This window comes from Crocodylus siamensis, chromosome 4, assembly GCF_052110815.1.
Source record: "Crocodylus siamensis isolate JL-2025a chromosome 4, ASM5211081v1, whole genome shotgun sequence".
NCBI lineage: Eukaryota > Metazoa > Chordata > Crocodylia > Crocodylidae > Crocodylus > Crocodylus siamensis.
The window spans coordinates 138,842,818-138,868,090 of NC_143398.1; the positions used below are offsets into that span (position 1 = coordinate 138,842,818).

General features: G+C 42.5%; 1 protein-coding gene across 2 annotated transcripts in view; it reads left to right on the forward strand.

Moving 5' to 3' along the window:
• CRACR2A (calcium release activated channel regulator 2A) overlaps positions 1–25,273 on the forward strand; it is a 114,121-nt gene that overhangs the window by 53,199 nt on the left and 35,649 nt on the right. For both annotated transcript variants that reach the window (XM_090043908.1, XM_090043909.1), the window contains 6 exons: positions 2,172–2,267; positions 13,626–13,813; positions 18,255–18,326; positions 19,858–19,903; positions 20,779–20,870; positions 22,057–22,384. In XM_090043908.1, the coding sequence (XP_089900034.1) occupies positions 2,172–2,267; positions 13,626–13,813; positions 18,255–18,326; positions 19,858–19,903; positions 20,779–20,870; positions 22,057–22,384 (822 nt within the window). The remainder of the gene's footprint in view (positions 1–2,171; positions 2,268–13,625; positions 13,814–18,254; positions 18,327–19,857; positions 19,904–20,778; positions 20,871–22,056; positions 22,385–25,273) is intronic.

Below are 25,273 nucleotides of genomic sequence, written 5' to 3' on the forward strand. Positions count from 1 at the left end.
ATCGATCTTTCCTAAAGGCATACCATTCCCCTAAGGCACGCTTCATTTTGTTAGCCACCCCAGTCGGTGTCTGTCACAGCTGTCTTCTCCCCCAACCCTAAACAGCTTACTACTAATCACCCAGTCTCTTGAGTGTCTCTTTTTCAGTTGCTATTATCCTTCCCCATTATTTTCCCATACTTTTTTCCTCTCTGCCAGAAATATACCCTTCTTATATTAAGGGTTGCATATCTGGAGTTGTTTGGCTTTCTTGTTTTGTTTCCTCACAGCTCTGTGAGTGAAACCAATATATCTTTAAAGTTAGTATTCCAAGAAGTAGGTCAGCATACAGTAGTCATTAATTATTCCAGAGCAACTCTGCCTCCATCAAATATGATGTTTTAGATGTTCCCCTAATTTTCAGTTGTATCATTTTTTTTTGTCTTTGCTTTCTGCCGTATGCACCATCAGGGCCTAACCTAGTGCCTGCTAAAATCAGTGGGAATCTTTCCATTGCATTCAGAGGATGTTAGCAAAGACTCTTAAACAGCAATGGTATTCCACTCTGGAGCTGGTTGAACTATACTGGTGGCTGACATGAAATAATCAGCATCTGATGAAATAAGCCCATGCTCATGAAAGATTATGATTTAGTTAGGCTACAAAGTGCAAATCTACACCTTCTGCCTGAAATGAAATAAGCCAGTGGGTTTTATGATTCTGCCTCATGAAATTTGCTGTGGAAGAGACTGGGTTTTGAGTGCTCTAATAAAAATAGTGAACTACTGAAATAAAATTGAAAATCTAAAAAATATAAAGATGCTTGCCTTGAACTATTACTTAACTTGCTCATGATTAAAGCAGTGTCCTAAATTCTCTTATTAATTCATTCATCTATTACTATTTCAAGCCCTTGTCATAGACCTCCTCATTTTAGTTATTTTAAGTTACTCAGCACTTGTACTAGCAGGTATCAGACACTGAAGAATCATACTGTTTCTTGGCTTGCCTGATTTGTTTTTTGAGTGAATTTTAACTTCTTTCCATAATTCAAACTCTCAGGGACACTACGTACACTAATGCCAAGTGGAAAAAGGAAATGATTACCTGCTCACATAAAAAGCAACACTTGAAAAAATACACTAAAAGGTATTGTTAAGGAGTCAAATAAATCCAAATTATTGTTATTTAAGATAGTTGGTAACCTACTGACTGAGGGCTTTATTTAAAGGAATGGTTACTGTGTCTTTATTCATTTGGCTACGTAGTCTTCTGCATAAGGAGCCAGTTAACATGTATTAAAATGCCCCATTAAGTGTATTCTTAGGAGCCAAAGTAAAGAGGTAGGAACATTTCATTGTTCCCATGCTTACCTGTTTTAGGGAGACTTAATCATTATCTAACAAGAGTTTTCCTGGGGACCTTAGTGGACACTCATTTCAATTTTAAGTGTCTAAAACAGGGATAGGCGATTATTTTGGGTAGAGGGCCGCTTACTTAGTTTTGGCAAGCCATTGAGGGCTGCATGACAGGCAGCCCAAGGCAGATTAATATTACATTTTCTAAATTTTTTAGGGGCCTCACGGGCTGGATAAAATGGGCTGGTGGGCCGCATCTGGCCCTGGGCTGCATTTTGCCCACCTCTGGTCTAGAATTGCTGACAGTTTACAGCATCTGAGGGGCTGTCTTACAACTGTAGTTCGTAATGGAAGCAGGGGGAGTTCTCATTTATTCAGATGTTTTTCCAGATAAGTTAGTTAGCTAGCCATATAATCAGAGAGGAGGACTCCAAACACTCGAGACCCATCTCTTTCCTTGCTTATACCAGTGTAACTCTTACCCCAGTGATATTATTCTAAAGTTAAACTAATGTGGCTAATAAATGTATTTTGAAAGCAGAAGGCACCATTTAAGATGTGCATAAAAGGGTCTATAGAATTTCACTCAGTAATTCCTAAATCAAGCTCAATAACTTGTAGAGAAGTGCCACTTACCCAACCATAAGATTTGCCCTCCTGAGTGAGGGAAAATTCACCTTAGCCTTACCCTAAGCTATTTTCCTTCACTCTTCACAGTCTATCCTTGATTTCCAGATCTGATAACTTGTCTTGCACCTTATCCCGTGGACAGTGTTGCCTTCATGGATAAGACCGGGCCTTTTTCTTTAATTTTCACCTTCCTTGTTTTTGCAGGACACGGAGAGATTTCAGTCCCGCAGTCAAGACCTGGAACACAAACTTCTATCAAAAGAACAAGAATTGGAACAACTGATTCAAAAACAGAAAAGGGTACTTAACCATGGATTTGTTCATATGACTTCTGGCTTCATTGTTTTTCTTCCTCTTGGGCCATTAGCAGTATTTCAACTTTTTGAGAAATTTTAGAAGCTGTAAATCATCAGGAAAGCTAGAATTCTACAGTGAAACCTGTTTTATATTCTCTTTATTGATTTTAAGTCTTTGAACAGGAGTAGTACACATGTCCCTATAAAGCGAAAATTCATTAATGTTAAGTAAATATATTGAGTAAAGTTTTCAGATGTGCCTTAGATGCTTAGGGCCTGATCCCTAAATGTATTTAGGCACCTAGGAAGACTTTTTTTTTTTTTCAAAAGCTCTGCCAATTGCATCATTAAGTGCCCAAATACTTGTAAAAATCTGACCCTCTGGAGAACTAAATAGATGATGTAGGCACTTAAATCCCTTTTGAAAATTGGATTGAGACTTCCAAGTTGCCACTACTTTGAAAAATTTAATCTCAGTTTCTAAAGTACATGCTTTCTTTCATAAGACATTACAAAAACAAAGACACTGATTTTATCTCCCTCTTAGACTAGTTTTACACATCTATAGAAGAACCCATTAGCTTTAATTTAGGCTAGAGAGTGACCTAATTCCTGGGCTGCTCATGATTAAGGGGTCCTAAAGCCATCACTGAACACCCGTGTACTGGCCTGATGTCAACTGCTACTTAGTTATGCTAGAGAACAAGTGCCATAAATTTTAGATTGTCTTTTAAGTACACTGGCCTCTGGCCTCATTTCTCTAATGTCATTTTACAGTAGTGTATTTCCCATGATGCCACTGGTGTGCCTGCAGATTTACATGTGCTTAAGAAAAGAAAGACTGGATTTTGGTCTGCTACTCTCATTAGTTCACTAGAATGGTACTGGCTTGTCATGTTTCCGTATCAGTGCTTGGTGTCATTTGTTCTACAAAAATATATAGCCTCCTTGGGGAAGTGTAGTACTTCCAGCAAAATAGCTGCAAAACCCATGAAGGAGAAAAGGCAGGATTATTTAAACAATTTTAAGAGTGAATTTTCTGCTGATTATAGGACTGAGAGTATTGCTAGAAATGGACCTGCTCTGTTGAGCTGCAAAGTACTGTAAATGTAACCTGTTTTTTGGGGCGGCCCTGACCTGGAAGATCACTCTGTTGAGGACTTAAGACCAGTTCAGTCCCTTGTGGTCCAGTGGTCTTTGCATTTTTTTCCAAGAACATGATTTGACTCCTATGGGAGTCGATAGGAATGACACCTGAACAAGAAGTGGAATTGTTCAGACTGGATTGTATCATTGTACTAATGTGTTTCTACATGTATTGTGAACTAGACTAAAGTCATCAATGTATTTTATGGAAGGCACCAAAAAGTTTCCTTTTTCTAGTTGCCTTGGATCACTGTTCCTGTGAGTTAAGAGTATTTTTCATTGCTACAGTTTTTAGGTTTGATGGGTGTCTGCCACGTTCCACCCCAGAGGTAGCTGCATTTCAGTAGCTGATTAAATGAATTCTGTGTGCATTTATACTTATGCACACATGTAAAGCATTTGGAGTGCCTTCAGGCTGACATTGACTGCAAAAATGCAAGGTGTTATAAATCACCACAGCGTAATGGTTATGTTGATATTTAGATCTTACCCACCTTTTGCTTCCTGAATAGTTTTTAAATATCCGTTTTCAGCTAGTTAGACAAGGGACAGGCAATTATTTCAGGTGGAGGGGCACTTAATGAGTTTTGGTGCTTTGTCAGGGGCCTCATGGGTAGCCCCACCCCCTGACAGTTGCCATGCCTCCTTGTTTCCACATTGAGACTAGAAGTCCCACCCCCTAACTCTTGCCACTGGAAGTCCCTTCCCTTGCCCCCACCCTGTAAATAATTCGGGGGGGGGGTTGCCATCATAGAACCAAAAAACCCCAACCAAATTATACACTAAAAATTAAATACCAGTAGAACATATTTTAATTTTTATTACAAAAAATATTTTTGTCATGAGCGCCTCAGGACCTGGTACAGCGTTTGCATGATGTGTGTATATAGAGATGATTGCATAATAACTCAAAAATAAATTCTTAGTTTTGTATACAGTGGGGGGGTGGAGTGGGTGTGTGTGTGTGAGTGCATGTGTATGTATGGTGTGTAGGGTGGGTGTGTATGGTGAGGTGTGGATGTGTGTGTGAGGTAGGATGTGGGGATGTGTGTATGTGGGGGTGTATATATGGTGGTTGTAGGGGCAAGGTTTGGGTGTGAGGGAGGGTAGGGGGTGTGGGGACCCCCCCCACACACACACGCTCTCATAGCACAACAGTGGGCGGGGCACTCAGGTACCTGGTGGGGGGTAGCTCCAGGCAGCGCTGCACATCACAGTGAGGGGCGCAGCCTCTACCAGCTCATCTGTATAGCCAGCACTCCCTGCCACTCATGCGCAGCGCCTGCACTCGCACAGCAAAGAAGGAAGCCCTATGTGCTGGAGCCTGTTTCCTTTCCTGCTGGGACTGCACAGCACAGGAGTGAAGCTTCAGGTGCTGGAGCCTGCTTCCTTCTATGCCGAGTCTGCACTGCAAGGGAGGGAAGCCCCAGGTACCTTCCCCTGGGGCAGTAGGGAAGGCAGTGGGCTCCAGTGCCTGAGGGCTCTCACTGGTGCTGAGCAACCTCAACTGGGAAGGCATCTGGCTTTAGCACATAGGGCTTCCCTCTTTGCTGTACAAGTTCTTAGAACATGTATGTCGTGTGTGTTACATTGTTTGGTGTAAAGGCCTAGGCAGACTCTTGAATTGTTACTCAGTTTCTAACTCTTCCTCATACATGTAAGATTTGCAATGATTCCTAGAGAAGTTTAAGTAAGAGCTTCATGATTTTATTCCCTTGTTTTGGAATATGAAACAAAAGTTTCATGTCTCCTCTCCACCCTGCCCCGCCTTCCCCTTTTCATCAGTCTCATTTGTCCCAAGAGCTGGGCTGAATTATAGGATTTACATGCACCTATAAAATCCAAATGCCCCTTTTTATTTTTATGGCCAGGCTGTTGAAAAAGGCAGCCATCACTGGAGGGACAGAATTGACTTCTAATTTTTATTGTTGACAGAAGGTATTTTTAATCAGGGAGCAAACTGCACTTGAAGCCTCTGTCATTGAAACAAGTGAATGATGCCCCTTACCAAACTAAGTTATAACATCTGAATGCTCTCCAGTTAAGCAGCTCAATGATTTCTCCACTCCCCCACTCAGAAGTATAACTCAATGCAGTAATACATTAAATTTACTATTCACATTTGTCCTTTCCTCTTTGTCCAGTGCACAGGGCCTGACTCTCCTTCCTTCCTCCTGGTTTAGATAGCAGTGTAACACCATTCATTTTATGGGATGATTCCTGATTTATATTACATGTGTGAGGAGAATCTGGCTCTTAGTGCCTATTTTTTTTCTCTTAGTCGATGACTTCCCCACCCTCTTCCATTCTCATAAACCCGCATAGATTTTGCCAATTGAATTTATTCTTTTTAAACAAGCAATGGTAACTTTATTTAATTACATTATCCTTGCTAGATCATGAAGGGACCTCTTGAGAATAATACAAACTCTGTCATCCAAGCTACATTCATTAGGCAAAGATGTTCTAATTTTTTTTTTCAACCCAATCTCATTATTCCTGTGCTACAGTGGGTGGTAAAATATTAAAAGACAATCTGCTGACTGAGATGTGCTCTGTGCTGCTGCTAAGGACTCAGCCAGATGGGGCATCTCTTTTTGAGTTGTATGAATACCTAAGAGAAGGGTTAATAGAAGAACTAAGTCAAGCCCCATGCTGACAGGCTACACAGAGGTTGACAGAATGCACTTCTGTAAATCCCAGGGGCCTAGCCCCTTGCAGATGTAGAATTGTCATCATGCAGGTGCAATGTGCCACTGCAGACCAAGAAGTTTCTTGGCCTGACCCTTTTTGACACTTGTTACCCTCTTGGCTTGCCAACATGCTTTCATGGTGGTATATTGCAGGATAGGATGTGCAGTGCCCCAAATCCACAGCATGATGTCATGCTGACATTTCAGAGAGTTGACACTGGGGGCCTAGCAGCAAACACAGCTTGGCTTAACAAAGGGGTGGGCAAAATACGGCCCATGGGCTGGATCCTGCCTGCCAGGACATTCTATCTGGCCCTGCTCCTGGCTGCCTGTCAAAGATGACAAGAGCTAGGGGCAGTTTGGACCCAGGGGGAGCTGGCAGGACTAAGCAGCCCAACCCTGCCTCACCCCCAGCCATTTCCCTGCCTTCTTCCCCCTCACTGTTCCAGCACCACATGGTCCCAGGCTGCATCACTGGACTGGGGAGCACGAGCTGTGCCAGTACCACAGGGCCAGGAGTGGGAGGGGTGTGTGTGTGGGCAGTGTGTGGGCAGGGACAGTGTGTGTGTATGTTCATGGGGTGTGAGTCCCACACTCACACCCCACCATACATACGCCCCCATATCTCCACACATAGCCCAGCCACCCTCCCCCCACACACATCCTCCCACTAACCCCATACCCACACACATCCTCCCACTAACCCCATACCCACCCACACCCCACATATCCACACACACACCCACAAGCTCCCTCACCCCACACCCTCTCTATCTATCCACCCCCATAGACACACCCACACCCTCTCCTGCACCCCACATATCCACACACTCACAGCCTCTCACAAACCTATACCCAACCCCCACAACATACAAGAGTAAGACTTCATTTTAAGCAATCACTTCTATGTACACTATACAAACACATGTAAATCAGGACAAAAATATTTTTTGAAATCAAGTTAATGAATGTTGTAGATGTTTTCTTTTAGAATATAAATTCTTATTTTTCTGGTTCCAAGATGGAAAAATCTTTGCTGAAAGGAGTACTTTTGAGGGCAAGGGGAGGGACTTCTGTTGGCAAAGGTCAGGGGTTAGGGGCTGGGACTTCCAGTCACAAGATGACAGCCAGAGGGTGGGGCACCTGTCAAGGGGTGGGGCTACCTATACAGCCCTCGACAGCTTGCCCAAACTCAGTAAGCTGCCCTTAGTCCAAAATAATTGCCCATCCCTGGCTTAAGGGATATGTATAGGGAGACTACCACAGAACTGTAGGCTGGGAGAAGCCTTGTTCTGGGAGGTGAACATAAGTGAGATCTGTGTTGGCAGGGAAAGAATAGTTTAATTTCTGTTCTTTGGGAGTCTGGGGAGGTCTAGACTGGGAAGGAGAGGTCATGGGGGGTGGGGGTCTAGTTGGGTGTGGAGGAAGATGAGCAGGATTGGGTAAGGGAGATGGGTTGTGATTGGTGAAGGGGAAGGAAAGAGAAAGGGTTGTTGAATTCAGGATGCGGAAAGTGTCTGCCTGCATGTTTGCGTGGGGGGAGGAGGAGGCATGCAGGGGGCACTGTTGCAAGGGCAGTATCTATTAATGGGGGACTGTCCCAACACTGGATGAACCTGGGCTTCACTCAGCATTAAGCTGCTGCAGCTGGGGGCCACGAGAGTATCTTCCAATACCTCTCATCTGAATGTTTGTGCATTGTGAGTCAGTTCCTAGGCTTCAGTGAATATTTGCGTTGTGGGCCTACACTGATTTATTCCAGATGAAAATCAGACATAATGGGTCCTTCAACTGAATGGCAGGCTCCCTAGTGAGACATTTCTAGAATAGTGTGTGATTATCACTTCAAAGATGTCTGCACAGCTGTCATACAAATGATTAGTATTGTTCTGTTAGCCTAGAGCAGCACATTGCTACAACATATGATCACTTCTGAGACTGGTCATCTCTTCCAGATCTGATATTGCAACTATTTACCACCAAGCACAATTAAACTTAATTGCTCTTTACTGACAGTAGCAAGCACTGTGTTTTCTATACCATTGGCACCTCTGATATTAAAATACTAGAGCCTCACTTCATACTGGGTGCAAATTATAGCACCTGCAATGATTACATTTTCAAATTAACTTTGTAAGTGAATATCCATTTCAGATGGCTGTTACTTTACAAAACATTGAATTTCTGGTATTTGAATTCTCTAGCCATGGTCTCTGTCTGGCCTTCAGCTTGCTCCTTTTGAGCTTTTACTACTGGAATAACTTGCATGAGAAATATTCTCATTAAAATGTGCCTGTCTGTCTCTAACAAAAAGCCTTAATAAGATGAGTAGGAGAAAACAGCTGGTTTGGGGGAAATATTTTAGATCCTGCAATTTGAGAGTCCCCAGCAATTTTTTGCCACATTTTACGAATTCTAAGCTTTTGTTTAAAAAAAAATGTTTCTTGGCCAGGCTCAATAGGGAATTCTGGCTTCTTTCTGCCATTAATGCAAAGCAGCCACAGCTCCAGTTTTACCCAGAAAATTAAGCTGGTTTATTGCTGCTCCTGCAGCATTCCATGGTGTCAGGCTGTCAAAAACCACCAGAATCAGGCCATCTATTTCTCTGAAGCTAAGCTGACACAAATTGTCTCCATCCCTTTCACCTCAATGAAAGTGTGATTGTTAGAGCTAGGTTGGGCATATTTGCATGCTGGCAGTATTAATGATCAATAAGCTGATGTTTAAACATGGAAACTGAATGCCAAAAGCCCTTGCCAATCACTGTACTTTAATACAGAGCTGATATTGCATAATTAAAATAAACTTTTAGGAAATGAAAAAAGTTTCACCAGCAACATTAACCTTGTTCCATATTTAAAGCATAAGCGAGTAATAACAGAAATCTTATAATCAAACTCACTGGACAACTTTAATTCAGGCATCACTACTTGTATTGCCTGTCATATATGCAGGATGCTCCATGCACATGAATTAATATTACTAGTGTGAAGTATCATTGCTGTTGGACATGCATCTTTTTTGTGGTATTTACTTTGCATCCTAAATTTCAGTAAATGTAAGATTTTTTAATATAATTTAGCAATGCTATTCCTAATCAGCAGCGAATTGTAGGTGTCCCCCCTTCCTTCCCCTCATAATGGTGCATCTTTCTGTTGTGTGTGGTTGCACAGTTGATGACATAGTGATTAGTGCATATCCATTCCCCTCCTGAATGTGTAGCCAATTCAGATTGTGATTTAGGTCACAAGCAAAGTGTGAGGGAATCTGATAAAACATTGCGAGTGTTCACTCAGGTGTAGCAGCAAAGTTGCTTTACTTATACTTGTGTCCTGTTGGGTGAAATCTGCTTCGGTGTAGAAGTGAATGTCAGAGCTAACATACCACTTCAATTCCACTTCTAGGACTAGGGTGGGACTCCAGGGATGAAGAGTTGTTGAGCTCCCCTTTATCAACTACTGTCTATAGGCACAGTTCTACCACATATACTTAACAATAACACAAGCCTTACAAACACACAGCTACACCCTACAAGCAGTTTTGTAAAACAGATGCAATTACTGATGCCAAAGATGGCATTGCAAACTGCCTCTAGTGATGGGCAGTTTACAGACCCTAATATAGAAAATGATAAGCCAGCATCTGCAATGTATAGGGTATGATTGTTTTTTCAGAGGGTCTGCACAGCCTCAGTTCCCACTTAACTCAGCTGGATTTGTGAGGCGCTCAACCCTTCTAAAAGCCAGGCTGCTGGTACATTTTGTAAAGAGCAGGAAGCTACTTATCACAACAAGGGAACAGAGTTCCCTATGGCCTCTTACCAGAGCTGTGAAACAAAAAAAAATGGATGGGAGCCTTGGCCTGCATCTTGCACAAACAGGACCACATGGGCAGTTAACATCATACAACATGAGGGGAAGATCATACCTCAACTCTTCACCCAGACTATAAATCTTTCACAAACTCATTTTTCTGGGTGAACACCTTGCAGTGAGCACACCCCCAGAAAAGAACAGATCTCATGCTCTTAAAATTCACTTGTTGTGATAATTTGCAGCCTTTTCCCTTTCTGCTCCTCCCCTTGGAAATGTAAAACACTATTAGATTGAAGCTATTCTTTTAGTTCTTTTTTTGTTTTCCTCAGTGGAGGACTCTAATACCTTGTTTGACTTCTATGCCACTGGTCAGCACTAAAGAACACAGCTTGGCACTCAGAGATCAGACATCAAATAACCCTAGTGAACTGTTTGTGAACAAGCTAAAAAAAACATGGCCGAGTATTTTACATGCTACAGACCCAGAACCAGAACATCAAGGGTGCTCGGGGCTGAGGGGCAGATTGGCAGAGCTGGGTAAGGAAACCTGCCTGTACTCAATGCAGTCAGTCCCTGCCTTCCAGAAGCACAAAAGTTCAGTGACAGGCAATATTTGTGTTCTGGGGCTTTTCATTCCTTGTGTGTGTCTGTCTCAGAGACTTAACTTGTATCATTTTAAAACTCCCAATGCACTTGACATATTTTAAAACACACTTGGGGAAAAAATAGAAGTAGTTTTTATGTATTTCTGGGTACCCTTTCATAGGATCATAGGAAAATAAAGCTGGAAGGGACCTTACAAGGTCATCTAGTCCAGCCCCCTACTCAAGGCAGGATCATCCCTGACTGAACCATCCCAGCCAAGTGTCTGTCTAACTTGCTTTTGAAAACTTGTAAGAATGGTGATCCCATAATTTCTCTAGATAGCTTGTTCCAGTGCATGACTGCCTTCATAGTCAAAGTTCCTTTTAGCTTCCAGTTTAAATTTTCCCTCCTGAAGCTTGAGGCCTTTGCTTCTAATCTTGTCCCTTAGGCCTGTGTCCATCCTTTCCGTAATCACTCTGCAGGTATTTGAAGACTGTTACCCAATTTCCTCTTAGTCTGCTCTTCTCTAAACTAAATAATCCTAATTCTTTCAGCCTTTTCTCATAAATCTTGCTTCCCAGGCCCCTAATCACTTTTGCTTCTCTGCACTGGACTGTTTCCAATCTGTCCACATTTTTCTAGAAGTGTGGGGCCCAAAACTGGACACAGTACTTTATGTGAAGCCTCACCAGTGCTGAATAGAGTGGAAGAATCATTTCCCTTGATTTGAAAGTGACACTCCTGTTAACATAGCACAGTATGCTGGGTTTTTGTTGTTGTTGGGTTTTTTTGCTTTTTGCAGCAAGAGCACACTGTTGGCTCATCATATTCAGTTTATGGTCTAACGCAGCCCCTAAGTCCTTGCAGACCATTTCTCCAGTCTGTCTAGGTCTTTCTGGATGCTAGCCTTAACCTCCAAAATGTCTGCTAGCCTTAACCTCCAAAATGCCTGCAACTCTACCCAACTTGATGTCCTCCTCAAACTTCCTAAGCATGCACTCAATCCCATCATTGAGATCATTAATGAAGGTATGCAACAATACTGGACTCAGGAAAGACCCCTGGGGAACCCCATTTGATGCTTCCTCTCAACCTGACATTGAGACATTCATGGCTACTTGTTGAGCATGATGGTCCAACCGTTATTCATCTGATCCAACCAGGTATTTATCTGTCTTACAGTACTTTTGTCTAGTCTGTATTTCCTTATCTTAGAATCATAGAAAATTCAGGAGGTCATCTAGTCCAACCCTCTGCTCAAAGCAAGACCCTCCCCAACTATATCATCCCAGCCAAGGCTTTGTCTACCTGCATCTTAAAAAACTCTAAGGATTTCACCACCCCTCTGGGTAACTGTTTTACTACCCTCCTCATGAGAGTGTTTAGGTTAGGTATTAAGAAAAAACTTCCCTTGCTGCACCTTGAAACCATTGCTCCCTATTTTGTTATCTGCCACCACTGAGAATAGTCTAGCTCCATCCTCTTTGGAACAGTCCTCCAGGTAGTTGAATCCCCCCTCCGTCTTCTCTTCTCCAGACTAAAGAAGTCCAGTTCTCTCAGCCTCTCCTCATAAGTCATGTGCCCCAGCCTTCTAACCACTTTTGTTGCTCTCTGCTGGACTCTCTAAGTTGTCTACATCCTTTCTGTAGTGTTAATGAGAATGTGAAAGATTGTCAAAAGCCTTGCTGTTGTCAAGGTATATCACAGCCGCTGCTGTCCTCTCATCCGCAGAGCCTGTCACCATGCACAGAAGGAAGTCAGGTTGGTCATTGCTTTTCTGACAGGTTGTCTGTTATAGTTAGTCTACATTTCTTATTTCTGACAACTTTCTTCTCCCTGATTTCAGAACTTGGTTCTTCCCCTTTTGCCTTGCTCTGGTGCTAGAGCAGGGCTACACACTGTCCTGACCTGCACAGTTGGGATTCTCTGGGTATGAATAAGTCCTCACTGGTGCAGAATGTTTTAACCTGGGGCGGGCAATTATTTTGGGTGGAGGGCCGCTTACTGAGTTTTGGCAAGCCATTGAGGGCCATATGACAGGTAGCCGGGGCAGATAAATATTAATTTTCTAAATTTTTTAGGGGCCCTGTGGGCTGGATAGAATGGCCTGGTGGGCTGCATCTTGCCCACCCCTGTTCTAAGCTCTTCCAGTCTGCTGTGTAGAGTGGTGGGTGAAACCAGGGGCAGGTATAGATCATGTATAGAGACATCCTGAGGCTGTTTTTAAATCGAGCTGAGGCCTGGGTCATCATAGAAATAGCTTCAGGTTTGGGGAGCCACAGTTGACCCTTTTTGATCTCTGCCCCAGTCGCCATCAACTGGAGCCATAGCCTACTCACAGACAGTCTAGGCCCTCAATGTCACTGAGAAGGTGTTAATAGTAATAAAGACCCTAATTTTTAACAAAACACTTGCAAGTTTCAGGCAAGTATTTGTATTAAATAAAGGTGTTTTGTTTGTTTAATCAAGTCAGTGGCAGGTTAAAGCATTGTGCCAGAGCTTTTCTGTGCAATAGGAGCTACAGTTAGCTACTCTCTGTTTATCACCCTTCCCAAGTATCCTCTGTAGAAGATGAATAAAACTTTATCAGCTTGGCCTTGGTGCTCTTAATGTGTCTACCTGGGGAGGTAGCATAGAATAGCTGCTGTGCATTAAATTATTTTGCTTGCTTATTTTGTAATTGCTCCCCTGTATAGAAATACTAAGTCAGTGGTGGCTAACTCAGGGTATGTGCTCCACAAGTATCATGGTTAGCTATTATCTTCAGCTCACAAGCCCCAGTCACTGAGTTAAAGGGAACACCAGCAATGAGATTAGGGGTGGACTAGAGGAGTGGTGCTGGTTTGAGGCTCTGGCCCCCTGGGAGCTGTGGGAGTAGGTACCAACAAATTCAGTGTTGCCTTTTCCCCATGGTGACAGGATTTGGTGGCACTGGGCGAGGGTGTTGGCTGATTATTAGAGTGGCACTACCTTATATTTTAGACTTTACTTGTGGTAAGCTTACCAAAAAAGACTGGCCACCACTGCCCTAAGGCTTTAACATTGAAGAATCATTTTGCTGCAAAGATAAGGTGGTGCAGTCAGTGGATGACGTTCTTTGTTTTCCCCCCTTCCCTCCCCTAGTTGGAGGGGCAGTGTAAGGAGCTGCACAATGACAAGCGAGAGACCAAAGTAGAGAACACCAAGCTGAAGCTAACAAATAAGGAGCTGCTGCGGGATCTGGAGAGAACTTCTCAGGAGTTAACCATCGCCCAGCAGCAGTTACAGATGCTTCAGGAGGAGGCTTCAAAACTGCAGGAAGAAAAAGAAGTGTAAGTGACAGCTGCCTGTGGTGCTTGTGTGCTTGCTTGAAGAGACAGCAAGTCTGATTCTCTGTGTGTCCTGCATCTTGTTCAGTGACCTATATCTGCCCAAACTGTTTGTAAAGTACCACCCAAGCAGAACTGTCCACCTACTGAGGCAGTTAACTTATACTCTTGTTCTGCAATAGCTTTTTCACAAGCTACATGGTGCAACTATGCAAGATGCCAGGCAGTGTAGGACCAGGCCTGCTTGCCTCGATCATGTTTGTTCCTTGGATCTCTCAAGCATATTTTTAACAGTCCTTGTAGTGATGGAACATTGGCTACCATTGTCCCCCTGCCTTGCCTGTGTCAGCTTAGGGTGTTATGCCCTGTGGCTGTCAGTGTTGACTGTTGTTTCACTAATCGGTTATTAGACAATTTGTATAGGATGGTTTGGATAAGGATGATACTGCCTTGGGCAGGGGGCTGGACCAGATAACCTCCAGAGGTCCCTTCCAGCCATACTTTTTTATCATTCAGTGGATATTCTCATTCAACCTTAAGTTTAAGGGGTTAGTCCTGTGAGCTAGAATAGGCTATTAAGCTAAGCACCACTCAAAAGGAGGGGTTACACAGGTGTCACTTGTTTCCTGATTGTCTTGACTGCAAATATTACCGCCTGTAGAGGGCTAGTACAGAGCCTGTGCACCCTTTAATTCCATGCAAAAGTATATATTAGTAGGGCTAACCAAATATTTTCTGAAACAATTTTCCAACATTAAAATTGACAGTGTTACCACCCCCCGCACAGACATGTACACACGTTCCTCCTACTCCCCTTGCACACACATACTACAGCATACTTTGTTGTTGGCTGACCCCTAAAATATTTCATTGGAAAACAAAAATTGTGGTTTGGATGCCTCTGGTACCCATTCTCTACTGCAGGCCACAGTGCACCATGTGGCTATCTGAATTGCCATGATGCAACACCTCACATCAGAAGAGGAGACCATGATGCATCGTGGGAGATGTTTATCTCACTTGGCCTATAGCAGTGAATAGGAGCATGATCCACCTGAGCTGCATCTCCCAGGAAGCACCAGGCTGGCATTTCAAAATCCAGACCTTTCTGCTGAAATATTTTGGATTCCAGGTTGGTCTTTTTTTTTTTCTTGGCCCAATTCAAAATGTCCTGAGGAAAAAAATAATTTCCAATCATCAGGGGGTAGAAATGGAGGCTAAGTGACAAACGTCTGCTCTGGCCCTCTGCATAAGCAGATTTGTTCCCCTAAACTGTAAGTTTCCTAACAGGCATATTTTTCCTAATTAAAGCCAGGTTTTCAGCATTTGGCTCCTGTTTAGGCATCTGAAGATGCCATAAAGGCCACAGCGGAAGCAGATGAGAGCTGAACTCACCCAGGGATTGAGGATATAGCCTTTGGTGAACATAAGTCATGAACTCCACATTTTCCCTTTCCTCAAGCTTTTATATCAAGCACACTTTCACTCGCATACATGTGCACGAAAGCCGTCAGAGAAAGTATGGATATTGCTAAGCCCAAATGTGATTCACAAGTGGGCAACATTTCAGAATACTCCTTTTTCCAGTATCAGTCAGTTTCATCGTAAAAGAGCTAACTCAGAATTGTGGGTAGTTCCTGTAACATAGAATGGTATTGGACTTAATGCTGTTGTCTCTACCAGTCAGGCCATTGCATGAAACCCTTCTTAGTTTTTGCTCATTAAAGCTGTCCTGAATGCATGAACAACACTTTCAGGACAAAATCACCCAGCACTGAGCCCATTTAAATCATGAGGGCCTGATCCTCAGGTGACACGAATCAGCAGGATCTCACTCATTGGTGCTTTAATGCCTCCTGGGGAATGGATGCTGCATTTTTGATTGCTGCCTCATTATGTTTCAGATGAGGGTCTGAAGCAAACAGTTTGGAGTGTTCCATCCCCCACCTCCCCATATACCTCCTTTCCCCTTTTCAGGGACCCTTGTTTCTCAGCTGTAAAGCAGAGTCCATGTTACCCAGAGTCCCGGGTAATTCCACAGTGCACAAGTTTCCACAGTGCCTCAGCTGTCCTCCATTCCTGTGATCAAACTGTTGAACAGTAACTTTATGTTTACTTTTGATTTCAGAGTATTTTACAGAGTTGGAGCTGGATCTGGATCATGCCGAGCTCCTGCTGCTAGAGTGCTATTCAGCATGATTCCTAGTATCTCTCTAGGACCAGTGCTCGCAGGGCACTGCCGAGCTGTGTGCCTCGGGCGCATGCTTGGGTAGCACTTCCCACACGATTTAAAAGCAGAATATTCTGGCCATATCTTCAGCTGCCGTAACTTTTTTTGCGGCCTATTGAAGTCGGATCCAAAATATCCTTGTAGGAGCCAAAAGTAAACTTGGCAAGGATCTCAGCACAAAAGAGGGATCCAGACTGACCCTGCTCTGGCAGCTGCAAACTGTTTAGACAACTAGAATCATTAGCTATCTCCATTTTGGTTTGAAGAGCTTCCTCAGTGGCTACGCTTAGGCTTCTGAGCACATTCAGAAGTGATATAAGTGTGCATACCTAGGTGTTTAACTCACACCTAAACCTCACTGCAATACAGATCAGCACTGGCAAGTACCTAAACTCTTCCAGAGTTCCATATTTTTTTGCTGTTCACCTGGCCAAGCTAATGCTTGATTGCTTTTGGCACCATTGAATTCAGTGCAAAGCACAGAAACCTGTGGACACTCTCAAGCACAGCAATGATGGTAGTACTCATGCCTAATATACTAGTCCAGTGATTCTCAGCCAGGGTGCCATGCGTTCCTTTTAAGGTTGCCACTCAATATAAACAGCATACGATGTGCAAATACGTATTCTTGATTCACAAGAGAAATCTATAGATTTCAAATAGGCATCCATAGTGTCAAATACATCCTGACCTGTTGTGTTCTTTCTGAGGATCTGGCTTTGTGTGTTTTAGGTACACAGTGATTCAGTGGTAGAATCCTTGTTTGCCATGACTGAGACCCAGATTAATTCCTGGACACGCACATAAATACAACCACTGAGCCACCAAACATCCAAGGACTTGGGGGTCATGATTGACTGCAAGATGAACATGAGCCTTCAGTGTGATGCAGCGGCTAGCAAAGTGAGCAAAATGCTGGCTTGCATCCATAGATGCTTCTCAAGTAAATCCTGGAACGTCATTCTCCCCTTGTACTCGGCCTTGGTGAGGCCTCAGTTGGAGTATTGCATCCAATTTTGGGCCCCACAATTCAAAAAGGATGTGGAGAAGCTTGAGAGAGTCCAGAGAAGAGCCACGCGCATGATCAGAGGTCAGGAAAACAGACCTCATGACGACAGGCTGAGAGCTATGGGGCTCTTCAGCCTGGAAAAGCGCAGGCTCAGGGGTGATCCGATGGCCACGTATAAGTTTATTGGGGTGTTTACCAGGATCTTAGGAAACAATTGTTCACCAGAGCACCCCAAGGGATGACAAGGTCGAACGGTCATAAACTCCAGCAAGTCTGTTTTAGGCTGGACATAAGGAAGAATTTCTTTACAATCCGAGCCCCCAAGGTCTAGAATAGCCTGCCATCAGCGGTGGTTTAAACACCCACATTGAACACCTTCAGGAGAAATCTGGATGCTTATCTTGCTGGGATCCTATGACCCCAGCTGATTTCCTGCCCCTTTGGGCTGGGGGCTGGACTCAATCTTCCGAGGTCCCTTCCAGCCCTAATGTCTATAAAATCCAGACTCAGTCTGGCCTTTGGATTCTGTCTTAATGTTCTGAAAAGGGGTGGGAAGTCTGGGCAGCCTCCATTCCTCCATATTCCTGCTTAGACATATGCATTGAAGGTCCTGGTGACCATTCACATATACCGTGATCTAGAAGGATTGATGGTTTACTAGTTTAGGACAGGAAATAAAATGAAGTAAATTGTTTAATAAGGGAGAAGTAATTACTTGAACTGACAGCCAGGGTAACACCTCTATTATTGTGAGGTATTATCTCGTCTCTGACTGTTCAGGGCAAGGAGTTTAAATCTCTGAAAGAGGTGAGCTCCAGTGCCACAGTGTAGTGGACTGGCTGAAGGTCTTAAGAAGATGCATCTTCTAACCCCTTGGTTAATAGCTACCACTAGGAGAGTTGAGTTTAACAAAAGGAAAACAAAACCCCTTAACATAATCTGATTCTGTGTTCCTTATGCTGGCCATGCTTCTTTTGAAGTCGGTGACACTTTATACTAAGGACTCCAACATTGTTAGATGTGTTAGTCTTACGTCAGATAGAAGGCAGAGTAGATTTGTACCTTATAGCCAAAGTAAATACTGTGTATGTATTAATAAGGACTGCAAGACTTGGGTCTTAAGGAGCGTTCTTTACGGGCTGCAGGAGGCACTCCATCAGTTCTGTGTTATTGTGTCCAGGACAAAGATTGTTTTTTTGTTTCAGGGAGGTGTACAGAGTGACAGAAACCTTACGGAGAGAGAAGTCAGGACTCCTTAAACAGCTGGACTTCTTAAGGTAATACACATTTGATTTGCAGGACCTCTTTAGTTTTGCAGTGATAACCTGTGTGTATTTTTTTTCTAAGCTAGCTGAGCAAATTATTTGAAGTGTTACCCATAGCCTATGGCAGGGTTGGCCAACCTGCAGCACACATGCCACAAGTGGGGCAGCCTTTGTGTGTGGTATGTGCCAGATCAGGGAGGGAGCAGGCAGCATTGCAGCAGGTAAGACAGGGAGCAGAAAGCAGAGTAGCAGATTGGGCAGGGAGCACAAGGCGAGGAGCAGAAAGTAGAGCAGCAGAGCAGGCAGGGGAAGGAGATCAGAGTGACATGGAGGATTCAGGACTAATTTGTGACATACCTGCCAAAAAGGTTGGCTCCCACTGGCCTATTGGAAATGGCATCTGGGTATTATCTCTAGAAGAAAGGGATTCCTTTTTAGTCTGGGGTCAGTGAAATATCTCCGTGTCATTTGTTGAATCGCTGCCAAAGTGCAGGCTAGAGGATATGTCAGAAAAAGGTGGGTGTTTATGCTGTGATACAGGTTCTAGAAAGAAGGGTGTTCTTGCCAGGTATAGAACAGCTATGAGGCTTATGCAGTGGGCAGGGTTCAGGAAGTTGAGAGGTGACTTGAAGCCCCATTTGACCTATCATGCCTCCATTGAGTGCAGCTCATCCAAAATTGAGACTTTTTGCTTGCAAGTCTTTTAGTAAAAATATGTTAAAATGTATCTGGCTAATTCTGTGCCTATTGTTTCAATTGGTTAACTAGTATTTGAAGCCATTTCTGTGCAACTTTCAACACTACTTTTTAATGTGCACTAACATCCTTTATTTAAATATTGCCTCATTGTTTTGGTCACAAGGTTATTCAGTTTGCACAGGTCAGTTATACATGCTCTCAGACAACTCTCATCCATTATTCATTTTTAAAATGTTTACGATGGTTTTACAATTAATTACACTGCAGGCTCTCAAACTGGAATTTGAAGTCTGCCGTTGGCTGACCATGCAAATTAGATGATTCCTTTTACTATGCATTTCTAGCTGCTAAAAGGCCTTAACAGAAGCTGAAAACTGTACAGGATACTTTCTTAATGATAGTCTACAGGATAGATGTTACAGGGAAGTTATGTGGTTGTGAATGGTCTACACAACTGTGATTGGAAGGTATTCACCAAAATCTTCACTAAAAATTGTTCTTGACTATGAAAATGTCTGAAACTTTTCCATATACAGTAAAGGAAAAAATATGGCCTAGAGTCAGTTTCCATGTGTTAAAGCATTTAAATCAGATGCTAGTCAGTTTTAATCCTCTAAGGCTTAATGAAGATTTACATCAGCCAGAGATCTGGTCCTATGAGAGCATAGATGAGTCAGTCAAAGATGGAGATATGCAAGAGTGAAAGATTTTTGGATTGGTCTTTCTATAATCTTTTGACTAAACAATCAATATCTGGTGCTGTATAGTGAAGTGAGCACAAATTCTGAGATTCAAAATTTCTGCTGTAGCCTGCTGCTTCTTTACTTATATATTGTCCTTGCAGAGAAAGAAACAAGCATCTGAAAGATGAACGTGACATGTGCTTACAGGTAAACAAATACCATTACTTAACTCTGTGGTCAGCAGACAAGGAGCAGGTGGGCAGAGGGGACAGATTCTTGTGGTGTTCCATTCCCCTCCCATTATAGCTCCTTTTCCAGTTAAAATCAAGATTTAAGGCAACAAAATATATTCACTAAATGCAATAAAAAGCCGCATATATAGGTTTCTAAAATTCAAGCTGTCTTTTGGAAGGATGATTACCTGAATTTGTAAGAAGCTAAGAAAGCAGCCGTAAGGGAATGAGAGAATCTTCAAATGGAACCATTAAAATTCAATTAATTTCATCTGTTCAGTCAACAGTAGCTAATCTCTTGAAACAGTTATCCATCAGTACAGTATCTGAGTACCTAGTAAACATAATTGTGCTTTAAGTATTCTAACATCCTACCATTGGATACAAATAAATCCTGTTGACTGTTTATGCTGTAGTAGAAGCTTCCTTTGGGGCTGTAGAGGTACTCTGGCTTCTTTTTATTGAATTATTTTTATTCAGAATCAGGATGTCCACTCATTTGTACCTTTTTTCTATCTAGACAAGACGCCACAGAGAGGCACATCCTCAGCTGATATAAAATGCTCTAATTAATTAATTTCAGAGGAGCTCTGCTGATTTTTATCCTGTTTTATGACCTGCTCTACTTAATCTGAATGGAAGATTAATTGTTTTTGTAGGTGGAGTTTCCACATTCCGCTTGTTTACCCATCAGGCTTTTGAAACAAGTTGCCTCTCAGCTAATCCAGCAAAGATTCTTCTGTTATGCCCATTATTGTGTTACCAAAATGCTAGTAATGAAGCCACTATTTTGTTACCCTTAATGAATAACATGAATAATTAAGTAAGAGGTGTAATTTATTCCTGCAGAAATATAAAACAAGTACTCCGAATACCAACTGGAAGCAAAGATCTGGATCTGTCATTGGGAAATATGTAGAGGGAAAGGTACTGGCTAAAAGGTAAGAACATAATTTTTCTATTTGAGACATACCTGACAATCATGGGATTGCACAGGAAAGAGCTACAGTACTTATTTCAGCATGATTGTGCTCAAAGCCACTGCAACTTGGAATAGTTTGTCTAACATTGATATTGCATGTATGTATAACAGTTCCACAAGTATAACAACTGGATGTTCTTCAGTAATTTAGAAATAAAAGCCTAGAAGGTATGATATGGCCAGTCCAATCTCAGTTGAGGAAAAGGAGGTTCAGAGCCACCTTTAAGCTTCCAGGAGGAAAGGCAGTTTAGTGGCTGGTGTTACTTAGAATGACATGAATTTGGTATGGTACCTCCTGACTTTCTGAACAGAGGTATTTCTGCATCACCTGTTACTGCTGACCTGCTATAATATATAAGCACATGGCATAGAAAAGATGCAGATGATTTAAATCTTAATGATGTGATCATAAATATGAAATTGACATAAGCAAAGTAATTCACTCATAAGTTTCTTTTTGGCAAAGAGATAATCTGGGAAGAATAGTAGGAAGTTATCCATTGGGTAGGTGCAAGCACAAGGTCCTCAGAAGAGTACTGTGTTGGTGTTTTAGTCTCCTGAAGCATTTAAAAAATTAAACACGGTTCAGATATTGAGAGCCAAACTTCATTTGGTATAAACTGACGCAACTTCATACATTTCAATGGAACCGTACTAGCAATGGTAGGGCCCTTCCTATGGAAGTGAGAATTTGGTTACATGCAGACAGCATGTGGTTTTTCTCCTTTTTAAAAGAGTAACCTGGGAAGCTTGCAATGGCTATGCTGATAGGTTAGGGATGAGGTGAAATTTGTGTTTAATAATAACCTTCTTCTCCCAAAACAAACCATTCCACATTAATATTACAGTATTGTGTTTTGTATGGCTTATTTATCAGTACAATACATGCATACACGTCTGACTGTCTATAATTTATTACATATGCTATAAAAATACACGCTGAATGTTGGACTTACTTTTTAAGGGTCAGTTAACTGGGATAGTTTAAATCTGAATAATAAAGAGTATAAGGACCTGATGATAACTCAGCTATGCTAATTTTAAGTCAAACATAACTCCATTGGATAGCATTAGGTCAGTGTAAATTAAATAGAAGTCAAGAATAAGGTTGTTTTATAACAGGATTCTTCCTGATGTTTTTCTAGCCAGTCCATTGAAGAAGAAGATGTTTTTGGTAACTCCACAAGAAGAAGGAATTCTGTTGGCTTGAATGGATATATTTCTGTAGAGTCAGACCACTATACTGGAGAAATGACTCAAGCTAAACATCTCCAGAGAATCATATCAATTGAAGAAGATCACCTACCCCAGCTTTTGGATAGACCACTTGAGAAACAGTTAAGTAAATGGACAGAGGAAGATGAGGATGTGTCCTCAGAGAAGGAAATGGATGAGACGCAGCTGACACCATCTTCTCAGCATATGCCATCATCACCCAGAGGGCAGCCAGTGGGAAAAGAAATATTGTCACATGTAAGGACCAACTTGCCTTTGATCAAATTAAATCAGTATAACGTAATAAATTATTTTCAGAAGCCAACATTATTTGGCTTTCCTTTTGTAGACTAGTGTCATCTGTCCAATTTGGGCAAACATTTTTACACTTGTCATTGATCTGGTTATAAAAATCTCAGTTCCTGGCCACTGATTTTCATGGGCAAATCATGGAAATAGAAGCAGGAGTAGTCAGCTTGATGCCCAAATTCATTTTAAAAGTGCAAAAAACGAAAGGCAGGCCTCAGCTGACAATATACCCCATAATCTTATAAATGCAGTAGCAAGTGCTTAGATTTCTGGACTGAAGGTGCAGGGGTTTCTATATATTTTATAGTTGCATGCGGATGTTTCACAGAATCATAGAAAAGTAGGTCTGGAAGAGACCTTGAGTGGTTATCTGTTCCAACCCTTTGCCTGAGGCAGGATCGTCCCTGTGCAAACCATCCCATTTCTTCCTGGCCCCAAATATAATAGTCTGTACTTAAGCAGAATGGGAAGACCCTGTAGCCAGGAACCTCTGGATTTAATTCCCAGCAGGTGTGCTGGCACACCCCAGTCAAAATCTTCAGCCTTGGCTCCAGCCAAGACCACCCTCTGAGGAGGGCAAACTCTGCCCCTCCCCCTCTGCCTGGACACTTGTAGTGGCAGAAGGGAAAAAAATTCCTTCCCAGTCTCATGCATCAATAAGCAAAGCCCAGAAGCATAGGAAGTATCTGAAGGAGAGTATTGGTATAGCTGCTCCTAGACCAACCCTGACCAATATTTGTCCAACCTCCTCTTGAACATCTTCAATAATGGAGACTCCGCTACTTCTCTGGGCAGTCTATTCCACTGCCTCACTGTTCTAACAGTGACGAAGATTTCCCATATATTCAGTCTAAACCTACTTTGCTGCAACTTCATACTTCAGAATCCTATTGAACCTGTGATCCATCAAGAATCCTAGATCCTTTCTGAAGTGCTGCTGCCATCTAGCCAAGTGTCAGCTATCTTGTATTTTTAATTATTCTTCCATAAGTGTAGCATCTCACATTTGTCAGCATTGAACTTCATCCTGTTAGCTCCAGCCAGTGCTTTCCAGTCTGTCCAGATCCTTGTAAATTGTACTTCTGTCCTCCACCATGTTCACAGTCCTTTTAAGCTTCATGTCAGCTGCAGATTTGCTCAAACATTTCTCAATTCCAGCATCTAAATTGGGCGGGCAAAATATGGCCCGCAGACTGGATCCAACCCTCCAACAGATTTAATCTGGCCTACCAGTGGACAGGTGCCAACTCATTGGATCTAGTCTGTGAGTAGCCAGTGGCTCTGACTGCTGCGTGGTGCTGTGTAGGTGGGAAGGACTACTTTTGTCCAGTCATCAGCTGTGGACCCAGGCAGGACTTCCACCACAGCAGGTGGGTGGCAACATCAGCTGTGGTGCTGTGGGCAGGTTCAGGAGTGCAGATGCAAAACTTTCTGGTGGCATCCACAACTGACCTGCTTCCCTCCCAGTGCAATGGAAGCTCGCACCCAGAGCCTTGATCCAGAACCTGCCTGGGGCATCAGCCGTGCACCCATGCTTCAGTAAATTTCCAGGTATTGTGGTAAGGCTAACTGGTCTACAGTTTCCTGGATCTACTTTTTTGCCGTTTTTTGGAGAGGCACTACACTGACTCTTTTCCAGTCCTCTGGTACCTTGCCCATCTCCCATGACTTCATAAATATTATTGCCAGGGGCTCCAAAATGTCCTCTGCCAGTTCTTTCAGTATTTTGGGATAAAGTTTATCAGGCCCTGCTGACTTGAATTTATTCAGATCCATAAAAGTTTTTGAACTAGTGCTTTTTTTTGTTATCTCATCCCTCAACTTCTCCCAATCTTTATCCAAACTAATTCTTATTAGGTGTCTGGCTGCAGTTTACCTTTTTTGTGAAAACTGGGGAAAGCAGCTGTTGAGTAGCTCCACCTTCTTTACATCTTTTGTTAGGAGTTTTCCTTGGCTATTTAATAGTGGACCCACAGCTTCCTTGGTCCTTCTTTTCTGGCCATCATACTTATAGAAACTCTTTTTGTTGTCCTTAATCTCCCTCACTAAGTGGATCTGATCTTTTACCTTTGCCTTTCCTGATTTTTGTCTCTGCAGGCTCTTGCAATTTCCCAGTATGCTTCCTTGGTGACCTGCTCATCTGTCCACTGCCTGTAAGCTTTCCTTTTGCATTTGAAACATCCTAGAAGCTCCTTATGCAGCTACGTTATTCTCTTACCACTCTTCTTGAGTTTGTCATGTTGGAACAGTTTCTTGTTGGGCTTTCAATACTGTGCCCTTCAAAAGCTTTCAGGCCTCCTTGTGTGCCTTTATTTTTCAATCTGTCTTCCCTTGACACCATGCCTACTATTTCCTTGAATCAGTTGAAATCCACCTTTTGAAATCTACATGTAGTCTTAAAGTTAAGTGAAGTTCAGCAGGGCATCAAGGTGATGAAGCTGATTGTAGAAGGATGTGTCACTGGAGATGCTCAAAGTGGGGACTAGGTAGCCAGTGCCAAGGGACTGTCTTTCAGGGTTGAAATTAGACTAAGTGATACTAAGGTATAGGACTAGAGAATCCTACAATTGGTGGCCATAAATGAAGATGAAAATGTGCCCCTTTTTGTTAAAATATAAATATTTTAAATGAAATTTTAACCAGGTCATGGATAAGGAAGGTGATATTTTTGGAAAAAGAGTTTCCTGTTTTGGTTGAAATTTAAACAGAATTTTTTCCTGGAAAATTGAAACTAAGAAAAATGTTCCAGCTTTGTCCTTGGAGAAAAACAAGTTGTGTGTATAGTAGTGGTTTATAAAATCTTAAGCGGGGAAATGTAATTCTTTCCAGCTGAAAACC